This window comes from Biomphalaria glabrata, chromosome 16 (genome assembly GCF_947242115.1).
Source record: "Biomphalaria glabrata chromosome 16, xgBioGlab47.1, whole genome shotgun sequence".
NCBI classification, from domain to species: Eukaryota; Metazoa; Mollusca; class Gastropoda; family Planorbidae; genus Biomphalaria; species Biomphalaria glabrata.
The window spans coordinates 8,846,135-8,858,553 of NC_074726.1; the positions used below are offsets into that span (position 1 = coordinate 8,846,135).

The following is a 12,419-nucleotide window of genomic DNA, read 5'->3' on the forward strand; positions in this document are numbered from 1 at the left end:
GTTTTAGTGAATAGCCACTTGTTTCATGAATCACATGGTTTTCTACGAGACTAGGGTGAATTATTGATCTTGATGCGCCAGTATCTAAGAGAAATCTGCAGAAACGAACTCCTACTTTCCCTTGTACACTCAGACTTCTATTTTTACCTAACACAGCCACTGGGATGATAAGTCTAGGGCTTCCTGTAAATCTCGCTGCCTGTCTCCGCCCCACGAGACCGGCAGAATCTAGTTTTCCTGGTTCTGAGATTGGGCGGTGGCTGCTTGCTGGTTACCCAATCCATCTCTTCCTCTCAGGCGGCCTGCATTTCTTCGAGTACAGTTCCTTTGAATATGGCCAGGGGCATCGCAATTCCAGCAGCGAAAGACCGACCTGTTCTGCCTGGGCATCTGCTGTGACCGCCGGTCCTCTATCGTGTCCACCACCTGTCTGATAATATGCGTGAGGTCCTCCTCCTGCACATGGAGCCCCCGAGTGAGATAGGTCGTTTTCGCTGTGCCTTTAGCTGCCTCAAAAGATAAGGCGTATATCAAAGCATCGCTCGCCTCTCGTTTCCCACTCAATCGGATGGCCTTCTTCAATTCGGGGTCATGAACACCATCGATAAACGCGTCCGTGACGAGAACGTCTAAGATCTCTTGGGTCAGGGTCGGATAAGCCAAGCGTGCCAGTCGTTCGATGTCTGCCATCAACTCTTGTAGTGTCTCTCCTGGTTTTTGCTGCCGAGTCTTCAATTGCACCCTATAAACCTCCTTCATGTGTTCGTCCCCGAATCGCAATTCCATAGTTCTAACAAGTGCCTCATAATCTTGCTGGTCGCTTACTATCTGGAGCAATTCAGTGGCCTTTCCTCGTAACGCAAGCATTAATCCAGTGGCTTTTTCTTCGTTTGTTCTCCAGTTGTTCACTTTTGCAGCCGCCTCAAATTGTCTTTTATAAACTGTCCACGAAACCGTACCATCAAAGATAGGTGGCTTGACTTTTCCAGTTGCCTCGCTTGACCCTAAATTTACTTTTGTGCCTTTAACCTTGCCCAGCTCAACTCTGACTGCCTGGACCTCGTCTCTAAGGACTTGAATCTTTTGCTCCATCTGCACTGTGAGCTCCGACTTCACTGCAGCGATTTCATCCCTTAGCTTACTTCTGAATTCCTCCATATCTGTTTTCTGGCTAGTCGCAATTGTTTGCATTGACCCTAGAAGCTCTTTTTTCATTTCACTCAATATTCCGCCGAGATCAGTCTTCACTTCGAACTCGTGAGTGTCCGGGTCGAACCCATCTTCTTTCAAGGCCTCTCTCAGACGGCTAACAAGGGCTTCTTTGTTTCCTGACGCTACGATGTCTCGCCTCTTTAGCTCTTTTCGGATTTCATTAATCTGGAGCTCGTGAAGGCGTTTAGAAGTAGACATTGTAAGTAGAGTGGGCGGGGTCCCACTTGTGACACCAGTTGTTACGACTTTGGAGTAGGCTAAAGATAGTTAACTCACCGATTGTCAGGTCGCCGATATTCTTCTCGTTGCAGAAGCACAATCTACTACGAACAGTCAATAATCCGAATAATCGAAACAATTGCACAGTCCTCCTAATCAAAATGTACATACAACTCTTCACAAAACCGATTTAAGAAAAGAAACAATCCTCCGTTGAGAAATCCACGATCATAACTCCAGTTCCTTTTTCCTCAACACACTCGCTCAGGTCCGTTTCGCCTCCAAAACATAAACAACAATTCAAAAAGATCTCACGTGGGGAAAAATGGTCAGTCGGGGGGGGGGGGGACAAGTTTACAACAATATGAATAAATTTTGAAAAAATGGACCACTTCATAGAATAATAATTAATCCTTAAGTTGATAGTATAGTGTTCACGCCTTTAGGCCATGATTATGAAGAGCTCTTGGGATGAAACATAATTTAGTGACGCTGCAGTGGCACGAATCTTTATAATAAGCGCAAAAATACCACTAACTCACTGACTGACAGATTGGTTGATCAAGAGATCTCTTAAACTGTCGTACGGATTCTGACTGAAATTTCGTATACACTTTCCTTTTACTAACAGAGAGTACATTAAATATTGAGTTGAGAAGCTGAAGTAAAGTCAGGGTCTGTATGTAGGAGAAACGTTTTTGTTGTGGGCGGGTGTTTGGTGGAAGAGGATAAGTGAAGAATTCAAAGTCAAAGCATGTGTGGGTGTGTGTGTCGTGTGTGTGTGAGAAAGGAGGGGGTCGTTCCAAATCAAAACAAGTCTATCTCAACAAAAAAAAAAGAAAAAGGGTTACAGACCAGTGAGAGAGAGAGAGACAGACAGACAGACAGACTAAAGACAGACAAACAGATTAGGAAAGAGGGGGAAAGAAGGGGCAGGGCGATACAATAATTCAGGGGTAAGAATGTGGCCCGATTATTGGAAGCTAAAAAAAAAGTGGTGTTCCTGTCACAAATATATATATATATATATATATATATATCCTGAAAACAAATCAACGGGTGTAGTAAAAATATATATATATATTTGGACATTTGATATGGAATAGCCTCAAGAAAATTTTTCTTTTGTTTTTAGAGCATATTAATTCTTAACAATTGAAATTATAAAGTGTGAGATAACCAAAATATAACCTACTTTCAACACCAACTAGTTTTGATTTATTTCTAATGCAATTGATATTATGTATGTTTTAATTACTTTATCCTTTTAAAGCAGTGGCGTCACTGATAGACACAAAAATTCTTTCTACAGTAAACAATCAGACATCAACAAACTCTTCGCAGCCATGTCGTTTTTTTGATTGCGTCCAACTTATTATAAAACGTCTTCATGAACAGCCATCAACATGAATGGTCTTTCTCCCTAATGCCCATATAGCCAGACCTTCCATGCACATATATAGATGTAAGATAAAAAAAAGACGTAATGAAGTTTTTTTTTTTTAATTGCTTTGTAATTTTTCTTTTTTTTTTTCAGGCGATGACGTCATATCGACAGAAGAGCTATTCCGACCGGTGATGACAAAGTGACCCACTGACCCTTCTGAAGGAGTGGACACACTTTAACAAGATGGCGTCCTCTGATTTCTTTCAAATAAACTTATGCTCCTTTATTTTTTTTATTTATTTTTCTTTTTTTTTTTCGTTATTGCATCCACGCAGTCAAACAATCCCCCTAGTATCATTTGTTATATAACTTTAAAACATGTATCCACCAAAGCTTCAACACTGACACATTCAACAATGATTCAAAGATATAAAATCGTCTACGAGTTTTCTGATATAATTATTGGTGTTGATTACAGTTTGAAGTTTCCATTACTGGCTCCATTGAACACTTGACATTCTAATTGTAGCTTAAAATTAAAAAACAGGCAAAGTGTAATTTAAAGTCGCTAATAACACCGTCACAATCAAGAAATTTGATCATGTCAAAAGCTTTGGCCCTTAACTATTTGACAGACTTTGTCTAGTATTAGCTGCAGGGGGGTATTACGTCTCTGGCACAGCAAACATTTTGTATAATCCTTTTTGTTCATACAGGTTTAACAGAATACGTAGTACTAATAGTACAAGCATTAAAAGTACTATCTAATAAATTTGAGAGATTTGTTCACGCTCTATATAAAGATGTGCATACAAATTGATGTATAATTGTGGATTTTAACAAGCTAATGTTTAAACATGACATCACATTATTAAGGGTGGAGCGAAGACAAACATATATACATATTGAACAATCTTTATAGAAGATAAACATATATACATAAAGAACAATCTTTCTAGAAGATAAACATACATACATATTGAACAATCTTTCAGAAGATAAACATATATACATAAAGAACAATGTTTATAGAAGATAAACATATATACATATTGAACAATCTTTATAGAAGATAAACATACATACATAAAGAACAATGTTTATAAAGACCGAACAAAACAAAAGGCAACACTTTCTGTAAGTAACTGTGAATGAAGTTGATGTCTGGGTTTTTTTTTAGTGTTTTCATTTCAAGTATGGTTTTATTTTATCGACACAATTTATATTAGTTATCAGCGTGCCTGTATTGCTTAACTATTATTTAGTTCAAAATTTGAGAGTAAATAATAAATACAACACTGTTCAAATTTTTGTTGTGGAAAAAAAAAGCTTGTGTTTGGTTCATACAACTCTGATCTTTTATTATTAGATGTAAACTAAATGATTATGTAACGAACTCTCAACCTTAACATAGTAGTTTTTGTACAACATTTTTAATTTGAATTGGAATAATAAATTAAATAGCATGTACTATATGAATGTAATTACAGTCTAACCTGGGTATTATTTGTTTTGCTGGAATTACTTCTGAAAGCCGAGGGAGGTCAGCCTAGGAGGTCAGCCTAGAAGAACAGTTTTATTTACTTTTTTGAATTTACTATAAAAAAAATTCACGTTAGATGCTATGGAACTGTAAATACTTTTTCAGTGGGTTGAATTTTCCTAAAAAGCATTTAGGGCATGTTGGAATGCAAAAGGAAGGAAATCTGAACATTTGAGGCTGTATCGAGTACAGCCTCAGTGAGACCAAGTGAAACCAAGGGATGTAAGCAAGCAGGACTGGATTTAGACTTGTTAAGGCCCTAAGCTATATGAGATTTGGGGCCCTTGTTATCAACATAAGGCCATAAGCTATATGAGTTTTGGGGCCCTTAAATATCAACATAAGGCCATAAGCTATATGAGTTTTGGGGCCCTTAAATATCAACATAAGGCCATAAGCTATATCAGATATGGGGCCCTTGTTATCAACACAAGGCAAATTTTCCTTTGCTATTTCTTGAAAACTATTGAAACTATTCCTGGAAACATTTTTGACGGAGCGCCCCCCCCCCCCCAAAGCAAGTGAGTACCCTTAGTTATAGTTTATGATACCTACAGGTAAATCCATGACTTGTCCTAAGTCAGTTGCAGAGTGAGTGTTAAAAATGGGTTATGGGCCTTTGCAATCGCTTGAAGACGCGAGACTGAGAAAGAGGTCAGAGAAAAACTCAAAGCGTTTGGCTGTCCCACAGTACACCGATAGTTCCCTGTGCCTCTAGGCTTGTTTTATGCTGTGACATTCGATCTCTGCGCACCACTGGCCTAACCTATACACCGTTTCCATAGCAGCTGCTTAAGTCGTTGAAAGGTTGCTCAATCTGGCATATTTACTAACTAATAGAAAATTAATTATAAAACTTTTGTTTTGTGTTAAGAAGAAAGAAATTTTTTTACATATTTTATAATTTTTTATTTTTTTTTTACAATTTGAAAGCCAAATTTATTATGCCTTAAAAATAGGAATGGCCAAAACCTTACGTTATATTTTTCAATAATCAGTTTTGACATTTCGTTACAACAAAAAACTGCATAGAATAATACTGTTTATGCCTTTTCAATTCAGTAATGGAAAATAAATAATCCCACCAATTACACTAATTCAGGTTTGATAATTTGTGGATTAGTACAAATGAAATAGGAAAAAAAAATATCTGATTATTTTATTGTTGCTAAATTTTGATTTAATGCTCTTTTTATAAACGACATAGCTTTTTTTTTTTTTTTTTCGAATTGTGTTGTTCAATGATCACAATGACGTCATCAGAAAAAGTGCTGGTAATGCTCCTGCTGTTAACAAAATAAAAAAAGACATGTAATAAAGAATACTCTTTTCATTTTTGCCTTTTTTTTTGTTTAAATTTTGTTTGGTTCATGAGCTTGTTTGTCCAAGTCGTCTGCTGGCTGTTCCTATAGGTGCAATAGATTTGTGTTGTATCAATGAGAACGTGCTCGAGGGTTTCGATTTGGCGCCACACTTGAAGGCGCGCTATCCTTATCGTCACGCAGGTTTTTAAAGTGGTTCAATTTAAGGTCAACTACAGCTCATCACACACGACACATTTAATATTGAATCACATAATCTAAGAAGAAGCCTGTTCACAGGCACCCGGAGGATTCAGCCCCCGTCGTCTCAGCGTGGCGCCTCCATGGAAATTGTCATCCTCCCCTCGGTTGATATAGCAACGGTGTATATTGTTAGTTTAGATAACTTCCATAAACGCTTAATCTCCAAGCCTAGGTTCCCATATTTTCTTTGTTTTTCCAACTCAGTTTTTCTTGCATTATGAAATATTTATAAATATTTTTTTTTTCAAATATGGACAGTTTGTGTTCAAAGTCTAAAACAAAGACATAATTAGATAAATTGATACAAAACAAAACAAAGGCTTCCTGGTAGTGTGGTACGCGCTTAGGACTGTCAACACAAAGGTCCAGAGTTCGAATCTTATTCTGATTAAATGTTAAAGAAAAAGTATTAGCGTCATGAAAGTCGAGTATCAAATCAATTTACCCCCCCCCCCACACACACACACATTCACAGAAATACATACATTTACGACAATAAAATTATTAGTCATAGAACGATACGATTGAAGCAGACGTTACTTTAAAAGTGAAAATAATCACGCCCTACGCGTTTCACGTGTCAATGTAGTCGTGCCTGTTAATCAGCGACTAGGGCTCTGCTTAGTCACTGGTTTTCTGGCTGGTTTAGGCAACCCATTCCATTCTCAAATGGCACTAGGAAAGAAGGAGCACTTATGTAATTCTGCCCAAGCGATTGGAAAAAGAAATTGCCTTTATCTTTGTGTCTTTCTGAGTAGTTTACTAAGTAATAATTAGTATTTGTAAATTATAGTTCGTTTTTGTTATGTGTTACTGTTGTATTGATGTAAAATATTACAACGATAATGTCCCTTTGCTTAGGGCTTGCAATGCCATGTGTGTTATTTTAGCCTTAGCCAAGATGGCGATATGATAAACATTATTCTGGAAACTGAATTCTACAAGCTTCGTGTTTCTTTCTGTACACTTTTATCAGCACAGAAATTGTGGAATCTATGCTCAAACAGGATCACAACGGCAATTGGGTTCAACGATGACCTGCTAACCACTGTCAAATAATCTGAACTTAAACCTTACGGCAAAATCACAAGGTCCTTGGGCACGCAAAGATCTCTTATTTGGGAATAGAGACAGGGTCAAGGTGATAAGAGAAACAGAGAAAGCAATGAGAAGATAACATCAAAGAATGGACTGGCTTTTCATTGAAAGAGATTCTATCCAAACCCAATGACAGAGAAATAGAAAAACACGGTAGCCAGATCATGTGTGGTGCCCCAACGGTTTGATCAGACTAAGGGATAGGTGAAAGAACGTATGACGGATGCTCATTCACCTCCGACTACATTAGTGGTAAAAAGTTTCTCTCACATTTACATACGGCTTAAAGCATTTTGCAAGTCAAACTTCTACAGAAACTCGTCCGAAAATTGAGACACGCATGACAAAATCATTTATTAATGGAAAGTCATTACGTTCTTCAATTGTACTGTTCTATCACTTATACGGCTAAAATTCACCATGCTGGTTTTAAACATTAGGAGGACATTTCACACAGTAGTCACTTTTATAATTACATGTGCAAACTCATCAGAGCTCACACACACATTAAATAAATGCATAAAATTATCATAAACAATTTTTGCTTGAAATACGGAACGGCAGACGAGGAGAAATGAGTTGATGCACATTTGTCACGCTAGAATGGTTAGAGTGAGAGCCCATGTGACATCCCATTTCCATCTCATTGGAGGATCGCTGTACCGGAACCAGTTTGATGTTTGAACAAAGCTACCTCAGGGGAGGTTTCGAAATTTTAATCAGAAGCACCAGAGATCATTAATTATGGCAGTCAAATAAGGTCACCCGTGAGGTCTTTATTAGTTGGAACATTTCTATATTTTTCTTTTTCTTTTTTTACAGTTGCCCTCTTTCTGATGGTCTATGAAGAAAATGTTACATTTCTGAAAGTATTAGTTACACAAGTGTTATAAATTCTAAAAGAAACTTTCTTTCGCAGCTTTGTTTTCGAATCTCATTTGTCAAACACCGAAATATCTCTTCAACCGTTTCACACACGTCTTCCAACTGGAAACGAGGAAAAAGAAAAATAGAAACTTTAGAGTTTAAGAAAAATAGAAACTTTAGAGTTAAAGGAAAATAGAAACTTAGATGGCTAGAAAGAAAAACAAAACAAATAAAGCTATAAACAGTGGTTAGCAGATATACGAAAGAGACATCAACACACAGCTAAAAAAAAACAACAACAACATAGAAGCTGAAACGTACTAGAAGTATAAATTGTTTTGATCTTGCTATTCAACACGTCACAATCGCGGTTACATTTTTATTTGACATGACTACCGATGACGCGTGACGCTGTGAACAGGTTATCTTTCTCTTTGTCCTGAGTAACAACAGGACTGTCTCTGAGGACCCAAACTGTCCCAAACCTTTGAGAATGCTAATGGAACTCTGTGACAGTTGGCGAGCCAGGCCAAAGCAATAGCCGGCGTCAGTTGTAAATGTGTTTGGCTGCGTTTTTACAAAGCTTATATCAAGTCACTCTGCCTGTCTGTCTGTTGGGTACACATTTTAAACACGTTAGTTTCTCCCAATTTTCATTCTCAAATCAAGTTGAAACTTTGCACAATTATTTACTGTTCCTAATAAAACACCAATCTATTAAAACTTTAACCAATTATTCCATTAAATAGTTGTAATTGACACATTTTTTGTTAGATATAAAGGGAAATTAATCTTACAGTATTGAGTTATATTGATCTAAATTTGGAGTTCTTCCTATTAGATAAGCTTCTTTTTAAAAATGTATAATTTATATTTTGCTTCTTACTATGTTGTCTGCTCACAACCCACACATACCTGGCATAACAGACCAGCCATAACTACTCAGATTGAGATGTAATCGATTATTGTTCTAATGGAGCAGATCAGCGCTGCCCAAACTAAGGTCCGTGAGACGTATCAGGCCCGTTGAATTTCTGCTCATCGTGCTAAATGAATCCACAGAGCCGCGGATTCTTCAGATTTGAAGATTTTTAAAATGTTAGTGTGCCACCCCTGGGCTAGGTTGCGGAGTAGAAAATCGTTGGTTTCCGAGGTGTCGGATTCGAATCCCAGTAACGACTGCGATTTTAAAATTGGATTTTTTTTAGGGCGTACTTGAGTCCACCCAACTTTGTCTAAAGTATTCGCTCAGCCATAATCTTAAGCATTTTAAAAAGCCACAAAAATTCTTTTGTGTAAAATACTTTCTGTAAAAAAAAGTTGATAGATCAACATTTTGATTAGATTCCAATGTAGTAATCTGCCCAGGACTACTTCTTTAACGCCGTTATACCCATTCGTCCTTGACATTCGTCGTACCGCTTCTGCCCGATTACCCGCGCTTTTTAATTGAGGCGTCTGTTGAACTCGTGTAAATGCCATACATGAGCGGAATGATGATAATGCAACTTTACGTCAGAAATAAAACTACATCAACAAAAGCACACGCACTTCTTTTTTTTTAGGTTAATGAATTTGTTTTTCTTCAAAGATGTAGTAGTAACAATATGTGTGTTTTAGTTTATATATGTTACGGTCAAAGCATGAAATCGGCCGAATTCATAATGGCCGACCATTTCGCAATTTCAGCTTGTCAGTTCTGCTAAGAATGGTCCGCAGAAGACGGCAGAAAAAGTTCATGAGCAGATTTTTTTAAAGCACCCTTAGTGATAAATCTAGTGCATGGTAATGGCAGACTTAAACTCGTGTATTTTAGCTGGAGACTTGAACTACTCTCTCTCTCTATCTCTCTCTTAATACTTTGTAGCTATCTTCTTTCCTCTTCATTGCTATGTAAGTCTCTCTAATTAGCAAACTGCTTCGTCGTGCGGTGTGGGCGCTGCACTGTCGTTCGACTGTCTCGACGGTTTAGGCTTCATACCCTGCCCGCTGCCATCCCACGTCATCCTGCGGGAGGTTCGGCCTACGTCGTTGATTGTCTTCACCTTCGAAACATGTCAAACATTTTATATTGTGCTTTAAATAACTTTTCTAAATTTACATTTTATATACTACTTTATATAATTTCTCTACAATGGAATATTCGAACACAACAGAAACACAATGTTGATAAAAAAGAGAGACACGTTTCCTTCTCGTGTCTGTGTACGTCTGCGTGCTGTTCAGTCATTCATTTGAACTGTTGAGAAGTGACGCTGAAAATACTAATAGTCTTCAGCTAGGGTGCACAGAGTTGGGGGGTTCAAACACGTCTCTAGTCTGCGGCCCGACCAGAACAGGGTGTCTTCACGTCACGATTTGTTATATTTGTATACTTAAAGTTTTTCTAGCAAGGGGGGCGGGGAGCAGAGTGGCCCCCACGTGCCCAACTGTCTTGGCCCCAAATCTTTCTCTCTGCACGCCTGGAGTCTATGTCATGTAGGCTACCCTTCCACTTGTTGGTTCTTTTTGTTGATTTGTTTCTACACACAGCGGCCATTTGGGCAGCTACATGTGTTGTCATATTTTTTTTACACATCTCTAACGGTGACTATTAAAATGTGTAGTATTTAACACAGGACCTGGGCATATCCTTTCTTGTTTGTGACACAAAACATTGTTCATGTACTGTAGAGTTGAACAGTGCTCTACTCTATATTAAACTATTTGTTGGACTTGTGTTTGTCTGATATGGACGTGACTGTGCTCTCTACAGATTTGTATTTTTAAATAAACAAGAAGCAAACAACAAACGCACAGAGGATTGGGCAAGTATTTTTATTTGATGTAGTATTAGTCCTTAAGAGACTTAAGTACTGTCCTTTTTAGCGGCCCTCGGTAGGGGAAAGCTGCAATTTTGGTTTTCTTCGCTTCTTTGTCATAAGTCCGCCCAAAATTTATTTTTATAGACGAAAATCTGCAATAACTTATTAAAGCTTTATAATTATTATTATTCTGTGAAAAACGAATTAATATTTATTCTCTTTCACTGCCAGATGTCGAGCTTCGTTAGAGGGAAACATAATCCATTGTAGTCATTTTAACAGTGACCACTTAGACATTGTCTGACAATTATTATTATTAGTATACATTTTTCGTTTACTTGTTTGTCTATTTGATTATTTCTTTGAAAGTGTACTAGGCACAATTTAATTTCATGATCTATATTCTACGCAAAATTGGTGAAACTGCTAGTCTTCTGTAAGCGCATCTCTTTTAAGTGGTTAAAGAAATTGAAATTAAAAGGAAACAAAAAAGAATCATTTATTCGTCACGTTTATATAGAAAGATTAAACTGTATTTGTACGTGTAACAGTTAGAGCCCTTGTTGAAGAGAGGTGGGAGAAAGTTAAGTAACAAGGTTACAAAGACAGTTTGTGTGGAAACACAAACTCAAAATCAGCCCCCGAAGTGGTCCACCCAGGCAGGTAAAAAGGCAGGTTTCAATATTATCAGAATGAAATTCTATCAAAGACAGAAAATAATGGAGAAAAAAAGGTTAGCAGATCTTGTGTGGTGGTCCAGCGGTCCAGCAGACCAAAGGATAGAAGAAAATGAATGTGAAGTTAGATGTGAACCTGGCCTAACTGATGTCTTATAATTAATATCTAATTGATCTAATTGTTTTGTAAGGGCCAATCTTTTATTCCTCAAGAATATACATTTCCGTAAAAAAATAAAAATCCAAAAAAATTTTTTGATCTGGTTAGGTGCGTAAATATAGTACTTAGTATAACAGAACTTACATAACAACAATACAATAAAAAAAATTCTGACAAAACATCTACAACCGTTTGCATAAATGTGTTACAAATATGGTGTTATGATGTGGTCTCTAATAAAGAGCCTCATGTGTTTGTTAATATTAATAGTGATTAGTTGTAAAAGTGGTGTATTTTTATGAAGAAACTGCTTGCATAAGTGATTAAAAAATTAGATTTTTCGCGTTCAGAAAAGAAAAAAGTAGCCGTTGCATCAGAATGGTCTAAACTATTGTGATGTCGAATTTTCACTCTTTTCAAGTTTACGAGATCTTAACTGGACGGAAGGACTGACAGACCACACAAAATTAATAGCGTCTTTGCCCTTTCGGGGGCCGCTAAAAAAGTCTAAGTTCTTTTTGCAGACATTGTGACCAATAGGTCAGATGATGTAAGGTCCTCTGTTTCTGTGTCAGGTACCCATTAAAGCTGGGATGACTCTTGAGGCGCCACAAATATGCCGAAATAAAAAATCCCAGCCTTCACCAGGATTCTAACCAGGAACCCTCGATTCGGAAGGCTAGCTCATTAAAACTCAGTCACCGCGCCTCCTTTGACGGGAAATTGACTTTTTTTTTTATTTGTAACTCCCATATATGAGTAGACCAACGACCGATCAGCATGAGCCGCCTATGTGTTTGGTTTCAAAACTCTTTTTGTCTTTTTATTTTTTTAAACTTCTAATTAGATCTAATTGTTATTAATTTCTCTTTTTTTGTCTTTCCTGA

The 12,419-nt window shown here is 37.3% G+C and overlaps 1 protein-coding gene across 2 annotated transcripts in view; it reads left to right on the top strand.

Annotated features, from left to right (window-relative positions):
* Window positions 1-5,694, top strand: part of LOC106079447 (allatotropins-like) — a 145,953-nt gene extending 140,259 nt beyond the window's left edge. For both annotated transcript variants that reach the window (XM_056013880.1, XM_056013881.1), the window contains one exon: window positions 2,969-5,694. In XM_056013880.1, coding sequence (XP_055869855.1) covers window positions 2,969-3,021 — 53 coding nt within the window. In that variant the 3' untranslated portion in view covers window positions 3,022-5,694. The remainder of the gene's footprint in view (window positions 1-2,968) is intronic.
* Window positions 5,695-12,419: the final 6,725 nt, after the last annotated feature.